At 39.4% G+C, this 13,988-nt stretch overlaps 1 protein-coding gene across 4 annotated transcripts in view; it reads left to right on the top strand.

Annotated features, from left to right (window-relative positions):
* Positions 1–10,763, top strand: part of LOC102829882 (cell division cycle protein 27 homolog) — an 82,821-nt gene extending 72,058 nt beyond the window's left edge. The window contains exons 17-19 of one of the 4 annotated variants that reach the window (XM_006833549.1): positions 4,521–4,595; positions 6,148–6,304; positions 7,804–10,763. In XM_006833549.1, coding sequence (XP_006833612.1) covers positions 4,521–4,595; positions 6,148–6,304; positions 7,804–7,886 — 315 coding nt within the window. In that variant the 3' untranslated portion in view covers positions 7,887–10,763. The remainder of the gene's footprint in view (positions 1–4,520; positions 4,596–6,147; positions 6,305–7,803) is intronic. The other 3 variants (XM_006833548.1, XM_006833551.1, XM_006833550.1) reach the window with 3 other exon arrangements.
* Positions 10,764–13,988: the final 3,225 nt, after the last annotated feature.

Raw genomic sequence — 13,988 nt, 5'->3', positions numbered from 1 at the left:
AATATGGCACTTCCTCAGAAGGTTGGAAATAGAAATACCTTATGATCCAGCAATTCCTCTACTTGGTATTTACCCACAAGAAATATGAGCCATACATGAGTGGATGTATGCACACCAATGTTTATCGTAGCACTTATTTGCAATAGCAAAAAAGATGGAGACGGCCTAAGTGCCCATCAACTGAAGAATGGATAAACTGTGGTACATGCACACAATAGAATATTATGCTACCTTGAAGAATAACAAGGAAGCTGCAAGCCACCGCATAACACGGATGAACCTTGAGGACATTATGTTGTGTGAAATTAGTCACAAAAGGAGAAATACTGCTTAGGACCACTACTGTAAATGACTAAAAAGAACCCATACTAAAGGGGGGAGGGAATTCTTTGCTAGTTACCAGGATGTGGGGTGAGGTGATGGAGGGGAAGGTGGAGCACAGTGTAGGGAAAAGACAGGATAATTTGGGTGCAGGAACGGGAGCAATATACAAGAAGGGGAAGAGGAATGAAAGAACAAGGCGGATGGGAAAACAGTTAGGCAGGTTTGCATGGGCTAAGTGGGACAGGTAAATAATGATGTATGCACAACCTTGGAACAACAGGGCTACAGGGATTGAGACATGGTTGGAGTGACAAAAGTGGGAAATAATGTTAAGATGCTTGGCTATCTTTTGAATTTTGCTTTCCCTGGCTTACCATTATAAAATAGACACTGGAGGGAGAAAGAAAGGAATAGCCAGAAATAACACCATAGAAAGCATGTAAGTCCGTCTTCTGCTATAACTGATTGAAATACCTAAAATGGGGGCTACAGCGTGCCCAGTGAAGGAGGCTTCCTGCAGAGCCTCTGCATTACATAAGACCATAGGTGGCATTCTGAACTCTGAACTCCGTCCAGAATCTTCTCAGGTGGGAAATTTCCACTTGAAAGAACAAGCAGACCAGCCTGGAGCATCTAGAAGAACAGAAGATACGTCTTGAAAGAAAGACCGACAGGAAAAATACAAAACAATAATGGCAGTCTGATTACTACAAGAACAAGCAAGTTGCTTGCCCAGGAGACATCAAGGCAAGTGGTAGGGTCCCTTCAGGGCAAGCCCCCTTCCAAGACTAAAACTCAATGGGAATACATGAGCAATCATGCACTCTGACTGGTGACCACGTTGGTCACTGATAGGGGAAGTGAGGGAAAAACAGCAATGAAGCTGTGAGCTAAGCCCTGCAATGTTCTGTAGACTCCTGTGAACCCGGGTGGAGACCTGGTTGGCCAGCAGTGTGGCAAGACCTGGGCCCAGAATCAGTGACATAACTACAGAGAACTAGAGTGGAGAGTGAAGCGTCCAGCTAATAAGAAGAGAGGGCATATGCATAAGAACACCCACACTTGCAGATAATACCCACTTGCCCTGGCTTCAATAACTGGATGATCAGAGCTCAAACTAGAGAAGAAAGAAGAGGAAAAAAAGAGTAATCTGATACAATTTGTTGAACTTGACCTACACCTATGTTTGCAGTAACTCAAAAGAGGGGACAAATCTTTACAGTGAGAATCATTCCCACCCCCTCCATACACAGAGTAGACAGGGATGGGCAACTTGGACATTGGATACCCAAAATGGGGGAGCTACAAAGGTAAGAAGTGACTGGCTAACAAGCTTTAAAGAGGGAGCCTAGATCTAGAGAGCGCAGAAAGTAGAATCTCCACTGAGTAGTATCCAGTCTGTCTGGGTGGAGCAGATGAAAGGAGATGGGCATAGGTCTCTTTTGGTACCAAAAAAAAAAGGTATTTGCAATGAAAAATTCCTTGGTCTTGCAGAATTCTATTGTGCGATCTCCAGCAAAATATCTATCACCAAGGCCATATTTTTCAACTACTGATCCTTCCTTTTTATTTCCAACCTTTGCCTTCCATTCACCTGTAATTATCAATGCATCTTGATTGCATGTTTGATCAGTTTCAGAGTAAAGAAATTGGTAAAATTTTCCAGTTTCATCCTCACTGGCTTTAGTGGTTGGTGCGTAAATTTGAATAATAGTGGTATTAACTGGTCTTCCCTGTAGGCACATGGATATTATCCTATCACAGACAGTGTTGTACCTCATGACTGATCTTGATATGTTCTTGGTGAATGTGACACCATTCCTCCTCAATTTGTCATTCCCTGCATGCGTAGTAAACTGTGTGATTGTCAGATTCAGAATGGCCAATACCAGTCCATTTCAGATCACTAATGCCTAGGATATCGATGTTTATACGTTCCATTTCATTTTTGACAATTTCCAATTTTCTTAGATTTATACTTTGTACATTCCATGTTCTCATTATTAATGGATTTTTACAGCTGTTTTTCTTCATTTTGAATTGTGCCCCATCAGCAAATGAAGGTCCTGAGCGCTTTACTCCATTTGCATCATCACAGTCAACTCTTCTTTGAGGAGGTAGCTGTTCCACAGTAGTTTGAGGGCCTTCCAACCTGAGGGGCTCATCTTCTGCCACTATATCTGACAGTACTCTGGTGCTCTTCATCATGTTTCAATATTCAGTAATCTGGTGCTGACAGTGTTGTCCTGCTATTCATAAGGTTTTCATTGACTTCATATTCAGAAGTAGTTCATCTCTCCTTCTTCCTCGTCTATCTTTGTAAGCTCATCTGAAAACTGTCCACCATGGGTGACCCTACTGGTATTTTAAATATACTGGTGGCATAGCTTCCCAAATCACAGCAACACACAAGACACCATAGTACAACAAACTGACAGATGAGTGGTCTACCTCATGGAATTATTGTATCTAATAATTCTCAGACATACATAGCTGATTCTTGGACAATTTAGCTCATCAGTTCCTTTGAATCAGTATCTCTTGGATTGTCAGTAATTAGGAAGGGAGTGGGATATTAGAGGTACACTGTATTAGCTCCCTACAAACTTACATGTTGTTGTTGTTATGTGCCATGAAGTCAGTGCTGACTCATAGCGACCCTGTACAGGGTTTCTGAGGCTGTAAATCTTTATGGGAGCAGAAAGCCTCATCTTTCTCTCACGGAACAGCTGGTAGTTTTGAACTGTTGGCCCTGAGGTTCACAGCCCGATTCGTAACCACTACACTACCAGAGAAAACCTGTAGACTTATTAATAGGTATACTGGCTATGAAAGTGTGAGTGTTTGTTACATTCACTGTTTTTATCCCACTTCTACAGAACATTTCAAATATCACTTTTGTTGGTGAGAATGTAATGAGTCTCCATGTGCCAACTACCCAGCTGCTCTGCACACTGTTGTTACGTTGCTCTCAACTCCATTCCAACTCCTAGTCGCCAATAGGACAGAGTGTAGATAGAACTGCCTCATAGAGTTTCATAGGGTATAATCGTTATGGGAGCAGGTCATCTGATCTTTTCTCCCATGGAGCTGCTGGTGGGGTCTAACTGCTTACCTTTGATTACTATGGTAAGTGGAATAATGGCCCCCCAAAGATGTCCACATCCTAGTCGTCGGTACCTGTAAATACATCTTATTGAAGTGTCTTTGCAGGTGCCCAAGGATATGTGCCTTGAGAGAAGACATTTATCCTGGATTATCTTGTGAGCCCAGCCTAATCATAAAAGACCTAAAAGTGGAGGGCCTTTCCATCTGTGGTTCCATGCTGAGAATCAGTGATTCACAGCATCTTGAGAAGAGTGTTACAGCAAGGATTGCAGGCAGCCTCTGTTGTTGTTAAATGCCACTGAGTCGGTTTTGATTCATAGCCACCCTGCAAAGGGTTTCTGAGGAGTGGCTGGTGGGTTCTAACTGCTGATCTTGCAATTAGTAGTCCAGTGCTTATCCTTCAGTGCCATACCAGGACTCTGCAGAGAGCCTCTAGAAGCTGGGAAAGGCCAGGAAACAGATTCTCTCCAGAAAGGAAGGCAGTCATGCAGTGCTCCTTATTGTATGAGCCCTGTTGTGGCCCTGTGGTGTGCTCAGTGTCTCATTTTTTGAGGCTAGTTTTATTATGATGATGATCTCTCTCCTTTAAATTCAAGTCTAATTCTTTCTCCTGTATTTTCTCTCATTCCCCCTGCCCTTAGCAATGAATGGTTAACAGATGACTACACAGGTTTTACTCAACTTGGAAGGTTACATTTGTAGTCTATCAGTAATTAAAATGGCAGGTTCTTTTTCAAAGCTTAGTGCTTGTATCTGGGCACTTCAGGGTTCTTTTGTTCTGCAACTTAGTTTTCAAAGCACTTCTATACACAGTGTGATGGATTATTGTTATTTTTAAATAAAATAGTGGCAACAGCAAGAATTATCAACACGTATACGTATATTTCACAGATTGTGTATTCATTGTACTTCTAGTGATTGCCTGCCATTTGTAGTCTGTGCTCTAAATACTTTTCATGCATTCTGTTTTCACAAAAAGAATTAATAAAATAAGGAAGTACATTGATTGAGAGTGAATAAATTAGGAAATCTATCAAACCTTTAAATTTTTTTCTATTCTAAGTTTTTTCTTTTTTGTTTGTTTTCAGTCTGCTTTACAAGAACTTGAAGAATTGAAACAAATTGTTCCCAAAGAATCTCTTGTTTACTTCTTAATAGGAAAGGTAAAGATTGGAGCCATGGTCCTAAACTTGATTTTCATAGCCAATATTAACTTTTGAAGGAGTAAATATGCTTATTATAGAACATTTATCGAGCAGATTAAACTAGATCTCTGAACTAAGTGTGCTGAACTAACTTAATACAGAATGGATTTAGTTTTCATATTTAAGAAGTTGATATCCTAATAAAGGAATAAAAATATATACCACCAACTCCTAACTCTACTATGGTACTGGTAGTAGGTTAGCACTGGTAGCCCAAGCCCAATAATGAGTTCATAAGTGAGACGACCTCAGCTCACTGTTAGTTTCCAAATCACAATAAGATACTTAGAAATCTTCAAGAAGAGCGTTAGTGGCAATTTGTTGTCTTGATAGAAGAAAAGGCTTCTATGATTTCCAAGACCAGAATATTATAGAGTAGGCCTCCAAATGCCAACTGTTTGAGGCAGCTGGGAACAGTGGATGGATGTTAAGAGTTGCTATGTTGTAATTAAGTGCTGTCAATTCAGTTCTGACTCATAGTACCCATATAGGGTGTCTGAGGAGCGGCTGGTGGGTTTGAACTACCTACTTTTCTGTTCAAACTAACTTTGATCCTACAGCACTGTGCCAGGACTACAAGAATTGATATAACTGCATTGATATAACAATGAGTATGGGTAGAAGCTGAGCTTCCGTACTAAGAAAGACTAGGAAAAAGAAGTAGGGGACTACTGAATGTTTAGTCACTGAAATCCTTATGAGTAGCAGTGCAACACTATTCTGGTCAGATAACACCAGAATACTGAATATTGGAACATAAAGTGTACCAGAACACTGTCAGATACAGTGCCAGAAGATGAACCCTTCAGGTTAGAAGGCGCTTCGAAAATGACTGGGGAAGAGCTGCCTCCTTAAAGTAGAGTTGACCATGATGGTGCCAATGGAGTTGGAGCAAACTTCTTGGGACCTTCATTTGTTGATGGAGCACAGCTCACACTGGTTTAAAATGCAGAGGTGATGTAAGTGCATTTAAAACGAATATCAGTGAATTCTAATAGAGCAGCATATAGCCCACTTCTGCCCATAATCATTGTTCTAGTGTCCGAGTCAATTTATTGGATGCTTTATAGAGCACATATAAAACCAGTTATCATCAAGTTGATTCCAGTTCATGGCTATCCCATATGTGCAGAGTAGAAGTATGTTCCCTAGTGCATTCAAGGTTGTGGCCTTCTGAAAGCAAATTGCCAGCCCATTCTTCTGAAGCACCTCTGGTGGGTTTAGCCACCACCTTTTGGTTCATAGTTGAGCGTTTAAGCATTTGTGTAACCCAAGAACTCCAGAACCTGTGTTTCATAGGGTTTTCAAAGATTATGATCTTACAGATTGTAAGATGAATTACCAACTTTTAGTAGCCAAATGGTGAACTATGTGTGTCAGCCATTCCGGGAAGTCTAGAATGACTTTAGAGCACATATATCAGGAGCCTAATTTGAATTATAAATGTGTAGGATTTTATAGTTGAAGCTCACAACTTAATGAAAAATGTAGTGCTGCTGTTTATTTTTAGGTTTACAAGAAGTTAGGTCAAACGCACCTTGCCCTGATGAATTTCTCTTGGGCTATGGATTTAGATCCTAAAGGAGCCAATAACCAGATTAAAGAGGCAATTGATAAGCGCTACCTACCAGATGATGAGGAACCAATAACTCAAGAAGAACAGATCAGTGAGTATCATCTTTATGTATTAGACTTCTATGTGTTTATTCTCCCCAGATATCTAGTAAAATGCCACATCAAAATTAGGTAAAATGGAACAAATTTTTGTTAAGACAGTATAAATGCAGAAATATTTGAATATTCAGAAGCTACCTTTTGCTTAAGAATTTGTGGGCTGTTTTTATTTTTCTAATTGTGGTATATAGTCTTAATACCATTGGGGAAATTGAATAGCGAAAACAGTATGCTATAGACTCAGATAATTGTCTCAGTTAAGATCTAGTTTCATGTATGACTTTGACAAATCCATGGATGATTTTCACCTAGGCCTCAATTTACATTTGAATGTAAAAAGATGATAGATATGAAGGTATGCTAAAGACATTATGAGTGTTAAATAGATGAATAGATCTGTAGCGGTGGCTATTTAATTCTTTGAAACCCTAGCAAATACAAAATCCAAATATATGGCTAAAGTGCTCGTATTTAAAATTTGTTGTTGTGTGCCATGGAGTCAGTTTCGACTCATAGCAATCCTGTATAGGGTTCCAAAGGAGCAGCTGGTGGATTTGAACTGCTGTCCTTGTGGTTAGCAGTCAAGTGCTTATCCTGCAGCACCACACTAAAAGTCCCCATATTTAAATTTGTTATCATTAATTGTGATCGAATCCGTTCTGGCTCATAGCTACCCTGTATAGAGTTTGTAAGGAGTAGCTGGTAAGTGTGAACCGCCTGCCTTATTGTTCAAACTGACCATGTGGTCCAGGAGTCAGGAAAAGAAGTGGAAACAAAATATTATAGATGGAGTAGTAAGTACTCTATTGCTAAACTTGATTGTGTGTCCTAAAGTAGTTAATGAGAATCAAGATTCAGTGTATCAATATTTTTTTAATAGTAATTTAGAAACTTCTAAGATAAACTAAAATGCCTTTATTTAGAAAATGTAGTGTAAGGTTCTCTGCAACAACATAGCCCCAATGACCCTTTTTATTCTGGAGGTCATGATCTTTAATGTCTTGTGGTTGTTAGTGCCATTGAGTTGGTTCTGACACTTAGCGTCCCTGCATAGGGTTTCCAAGGAGTGGCTAGTGAGCTTGAACCACTGACCTCGTGGTTCAAACTGGCCTTGCAGTCTAGCACATTAACCCACAGCACTACACCAGGACTTTTGTCTTAGAAAAAACTCATTTTAATAGTATGTAGAATGTTCTTTCTATTTAACATGTAAAACTGATGCTCAAGCACCTAGGACAAGAATAAAAAATGTACTAGGGAGAAGCATTTTGGGTAGTTTTAACCCTTAAAAGGTTAAATACAAGAAAATATCAGACATGCTGTATAATAAAAAACTTGAGTTGCATTTCATTAAAAATCAATATATCTTTTAAAGAGTTTTCATTTACATTCTCATTTCTCTGACTATAATAGTTTTCCTTACTTGTTTGCATGAGTGAAAAAGAAATACTTATCAGATACCTTACCATTGACTTGTGTGTTTTTTTTAAAGTGGGAACAGATGAATCCCAGGAAAGCAGCATGACAGATGCGGATGACACACAACTTCATGCAGCTGAAAGTGATGAATTTTAATTTCTGGAAATCAGACATTTGCAACTGGATGTGTGACTAGTGCTGACCTGTTTCTTGTCCCTCCATATATACTGAGTCTTCACTCTAGAGCCAGCAGTATCCTCATCCATGACTTAACACCATGAGTGTGCCACTTTCATGGACCCTGACTGTACACAGAATGAAAGGCAGTGCAATATTCAGCTGCTAACAGAACTGGCTCTTTCACCAGTATGAATGACAATTGAGGGGGATAGGGTGGGAGACAGTCTTCTTATTTCCTTTAAGCTCCCTTTGTTGGCAAACTATCATGGAAGGAAGAGTTACGCTTTATCTTGAAAGTACCATTGGATAGGGAAAATAGTGATGAACGAGAATTTCTTGGCCTTTTTTCCAAAAATTTGTTTTTATTTAGTTCTGTTCTTGATAAACAGAGTGACTGACCTTCATTTCTAGGTTCTTCAAGAATGGTGTTAGCAAGTGCCAGATGGAACAATAAAAGACATTGCCTATAACAGTAACTTGATTGCCAAGGAATGTAAATTACCTTCAATTTGCAGTGTCTCCTATAAACAGGTATAATGGGAATATTGGGACTCATGAGTAGGAATCAAATATCCTTCCATACACAGTGTACACTTATTCTTGGCAAGAATACTTTCATGTCTAACCAAGAATTTAATTTATTCATGTTGCTTCAAAAGTGTTGATCATTGTCTTGGTATTGAAAACTTAAAGTTGATCCTTACCATATTGTCTCTTCTCTTTGAACTCTGTGGGATTACCTTTAACATTCAGAAATGTTAGAGTGATTGCCCACTGAAAAGCCAAAATAAGGCCCTTAATAACCATTAAAGTTCACCATTGGAATCAGTCTGAGAACACTAGAGTGGAGAAGACTGTAAGAGATCATGACAGTGAAAGCCTTAATACAATCATAATTGCACCATGACTGGAATCTGCATTTGTTCCAAACAGTATCCCTTTGACTTCTCTAAGTGTTTGCAGGGTGCAAGAATGTGCAGTTACCTTGGTTAAGGTCATATCCATTCTTTTCAGCTCTGCTTTGATTATTTTCTGAAGTATGGGTCACCAAAATGTTTATTACTAAGAGTGATTGGGTTTAAGTTTTGGGAAAATTTCAGTAGTTGGGTGTGGGGGTGGGGGAGGGAAGCACTCTTATAAAGGAGATATAGAAGTTCTCTCCTGAGTTGGTGTCTTTGCAAATGGCCACAATTTTAAAGATCTAATTATGCATAATAAATTGAGAATTATTGGAATTTCACAGTAACATTTAAACAGTCTTAAATTGTGTATCTCCTTTATTTTAATTCTTGGAAATTTTAGAGAAACTTTAGTTGTTAACATTTTATTAAGTGCCAATTACAGAATATAAAAAATTATAGTTTCTTAATAAATAACAGGCTACAGTTATTATTTGATGAAGGGCAAATTTACATACTGGTTACCTATATTTGTTAGTCAAACTGTGAGAATAAGGTGGATTACAAAAGATTTGAAAAAATGGTTCACCTATAGACTTAGTAAATTTCTTTCCTTTGCTGTTAATCTGCTCATTTTTTTACATGGGTTAGATAACATTATAAATGAATTCAAGTCAAAGTCCTAGCTCAGGTATTGGGTGCCAGAGAGGTGTTTAACAAAAGTTCTTTCCTAAATTTATGTATACGTGCTGCCTTAGAAAGAAAATCGCTTATAAGGGCAGGTTGGAAGTAAATGAGTATCATTAAAAATTCCCAAAGGTTTGGATTTCTAACAAGTATTCCATTTTATCATCCATTAGTTCTGTAATATTTCATTTTAGCTTGTTTTTTTTTTAATTGGCAAATCGTAGTCAGCTCTCAAATCTAGAGGTTCATAGAAAGCTTCCCACCTGAGCTGCGTGTTACAAAGCCTGGAGAAAGCTAACTCCTAAGATGATTTGCTGAAGTATAGAAGAATTTCTGTCCTGTGGTAGAGGTGAGAGTATTTCTAGTACTGATTCTGAGACCAAGGGTAAAAGGATCGTTGTAGAAAGCATACTATGGCAATGACTGGCAGTTGAGGGATACTCCTAGCCCAATCTTGGCCTAATTTCTTTTTTTTCCTCACACTTCACTTTCAGTCCTTTAGGTCTAGGGAGCTTTGTTACTCAGCTAGTAACTATTTCAGGCTGCTTTGTTTTGCATGGAATGGGGATCAAACAACCAGAAGAAGAAATACATTTTGATCAGTCAAGCAAAATATTTGCTTCAAATTTCAGAAGTTACTTTGAAAGAAATTAAAAATACTAAGTACATTGACATCCTTTTTTCTCTTTAAGCTTTTCACACACACACACACACACACACACACACACACACTTTTGTTCAGAAGTTATGATATAGAGTTGGATTTTTTTACCCCCTTTAGAAATGGTTCGTAACTCTGGGATTTTAGAAGGTTGAAAATATTTTTTCAAGAGAACTATGGTACAATAATGAAAGGCAGTCCCTAATTTTTCTGTATTTCATTCTTTAAAATTTTAATTTTTTTTTCCAAGAACTGCAAGTAACATTTGAACCATGCTGCTGTTGTACTTTAAACAAAAACTCAGTGATAAACCAGTATTTAGTCTATTAAAAATGCTCTTTTTGAAGAAAAACGTTTGGAAGTCTCTGATTAGCCAGAGTATAGTATGGGTCTTCACTGAGAAATATGGTCAACTTTTTCTTTGTGAAAACCTAGGAAAATGCAAGTGTGGGTGTGATGTGTGTATTCTATTTGCATTGAAACAATGTAATTTTATGTCTTCTTTTTGCTTTTCCTGACTTATTTCAGAAATTGTACAGTCTTGGGGGGGGGGAGTCTTTTCTGTTAATATATTTGCAATTCATTAAAGGATATGGAAAATCCAAATAAATTACTTTTGAAAACAATTTATAATCAAGTTGTTAAAACTATATAAGGTCTGTGCCATCTGTATTTTTATAGTAAGGCACAGCAAAAGAAGAACAAGTGCAGGTTTATGTTCCACAGAAGTCTTAGGGCAATGTGTCTCTAATTGTTTTTTTTTACTCATGCCCTCTTATAACATATATATGTATATATATATATATTTTTTTTTTTAACTCACACCCTCTTTTAGTATTATTTAGAATTTCAAAATAAATACTGTGACTAAGAGTAATAATTTCTAGAATATATTCTTTGCAAACTACAGAAGCTCCTTGCCAGCAGCTGTGGCTTGTCAAGTCAACTGCTTTTTCTTTGATCTTGTAATTGCTGACTTTTTTTAAAAAGGACACAAAGCTTTTTATGTTCCAATTGGAATCTATTTTAAATCATGATATAAAAGATAAAATATAGAATAAACTAAATTTTATTCTAGTTTGAAAATCTTTTACTTTTTGCCATCTTGGATAAAGTCTGTTGTTGTTAAGTGTTATCTAGTCAATTCCAACTCAACAACCATATCCAGGGTTTCTGAGGAGCAGCTAGTAGGTTTGAACCACCAACCTGTGGTTCACAGTCTAGTACTTAACTCTACAGTGCCACCAGGAGAAGGTATAGAGAGCTGACTTTGTTTCAGACTTAAAGAGTAAAAACCCATTGCCATCTCATGAATTCCAATTCATACTGACACTGCATCAGGTTTCTAAGGCTGTAAATCTGTATGGCAACAGAAAGCCTCATCTTTCTCCTACGGAGCAGCTGCTGACCTTCAGGTAACAGCCCAGTGCTTATCCTAAAGTGCCACCGGGCTCCTTAGAAGACTAGATTATTGTTACTGCTGTTGAGTAGGTTCAGACTCATAGCGACCATGTATAGGATTTGAGACTTTTTTAATCTTTGCAGGAGCAGAAAGTTTCATCTTATTCCTGTGGAGCGGCTGGTGGCTTGAACCACTGACCTTGAGGTTAGCCGTCTAGTGTTTATCTTACTAGTGCCACACCAGGATTCCTTATCCTTTGGGTGGCTGTTGCTGTTACTAAGCAACCCTGTGTAGGGTCAAGGCTTTAAATCTTAGAGGGAGCAGGAAGTCTCATGTTTCTCCTGCTCTCCTGTGAGTATGGTCAGAATAACATGAAGTGAGGTTGAGCTAGGCAGATCCAAGACATGAACCTCACCTGGTATTTGCCGATTACGTCAATTCTGACCCATGGCAACCCTTTCTGCAGCGTGAAACTGCTCCATAGATCTTCAAAGACTATGCCATTGAAAGCATGGCCAGGCATGTCCTCCCATACACAGGCCTCTGTGTATTCAACCCCAGAACCATCAGCTACACATCAAGCGCTTAACTGCGGGAATTGATTCTGACAGAGCAACCCAATAGGGCAGAGTGAGCAGCCCTGTAAGGCAGAGTAGAACTGCTCTGTTAGTTTCCAAGATAATAAATCTTTACAGAACAGATAGCTTCAACTGGTGTGGTTCTGTAGGATAAACACTGGACCCGAGTCCAAACCCACCACTGTGCTTCAGGAACCCTATACAAAGTCGCTATTAGTCAGAAGCCATCAACAGCTCTTAACAACAAAAGCAACTGGAAGATTTGAACCTTCGAGGTTATCAGCCCAACGCTTAACCCACTGTGCCACCAGGGCTCTTATCAACCCCTGTGCAGGGTCCGACAATTATAGGCTAGAAGTCACGATGACGTGTGCACCACTGCGACTTCAGCTTCACCTGGAAGTCATTTCTTGTCATGAGTGCTGCGCTCACCTCAGGCTCCCTGGCAGCAGCTATGGTGCATGAGCATCTGCGAGGGGCCCAGGATGAGGAAGTGGTGCTACAGGCAGGTAGCCTAGCAACCTGGGGCTGCCCAGGGTTGGGGAGGCAGCCAGGGTGCATACCTCACCTTGTCTCCGCTCTGCTCCAGCATGCTCTTGGACACTTCACTGCCCTGCCCTAGGTCGGAAACCTGAGCTGCAACAACTTAAATGGGAATAAAGCATTTGGTGAACGATTGCGGATGGACGAATTGCACATAAACCCCAAATGGCAACCCCCAGGAAGAGTCCTGCAGAGAATGGACAAGATCACTGAAATATGACTTCCCTAATGATGGAATGGTCCAACTCTTCTACAACCGTACAAAATACCAACGCTAGTAACACAGGGGGACCTCCACAGAGAAAAGTCCACAGGCTCACAGAGCCCAGAAAGACTGGAGGGGGTGCAAACAGGGATGGTTACATGATGTAGAAGAAGACTGAAATACAAATACGTGTCTGTTTGGCCTCCAGGCATTACAGTGGGTGAATGTATACAACCCATGCCCAAATTTGGTATTATGCAAAATCCTCAAGTAGAATTTCAGGTCAAGCTTTACAAAGATAATCAAGGATATCTTAAAGAAGATAGACTTTTCTGTTGTCTGAAGAGAGAATCTGTGGAGCTTGCACTAAAACTTAGAATGAAGAGAAAATTGTTAGGTGGTGTCGTTCACATCCAACTCACCCTATGTACCCTGTGTACAACAGAATGAAACATTGCTGGGTCCTGTACCAGCCTCACGATAATGTCCATTGTTGCTGCCAATCAGGTGCGTTGAGGATCTTTCTCTTTTTCACTGGCCCTCCAGGAACTGGCCCCTCCTGACAACATATCCAACGTACTTCCATTCTGGCTGTACTTCTTCCAAGAGAGAGATGTTTGTTCTTCTGGCAGTCCATGATACTTCTGATTATATGCCAACACCATAGTTCAAATACATGTCGAGATGGCAATGTTTCAACTGAAGAGGGCATATGAAGCTTCAAATAAACAAGTGCAAAGACTACAAGAAAACTTGTCTATGCAATTAAAACAGTTGAACTGGAGACCTAAGAAGAAAGCTGCACCATCCTGAATGTGGCATTCACCAGTTGTTGTTGTTGTTAGGTGCCATCGAGTTGGTACCAACTCATAGCAACATTATGCACAGCAGAACTGTTGCAGACCGTGTAAGCTTGGTCAGAGGTTCGAGGCCCTATAGGCCCGAGTGTAACAAATGAGGCTGCTGGCAGTCAATAGCAAATTGTTTTTCATCTTAGTGTTCAGTTATACTTATTAATTGCAGACAAGAAGCCCTTGATATACACAAATAAATGTAATATTTTCCTAAAGCCGAAGACTGTAAAGGTTGCAAGGTCAAGCCTT

Source organism: Chrysochloris asiatica, unplaced genomic scaffold, assembly GCF_000296735.1.
Source record: "Chrysochloris asiatica unplaced genomic scaffold, ChrAsi1.0 scaffold00007, whole genome shotgun sequence".
NCBI classification, from domain to species: domain Eukaryota; kingdom Metazoa; phylum Chordata; class Mammalia; order Afrosoricida; family Chrysochloridae; genus Chrysochloris; species Chrysochloris asiatica.
The sequence above is the reverse complement of the archived record's forward strand: the minus strand, read 5'-3'. Positions and strand labels throughout refer to the sequence as shown.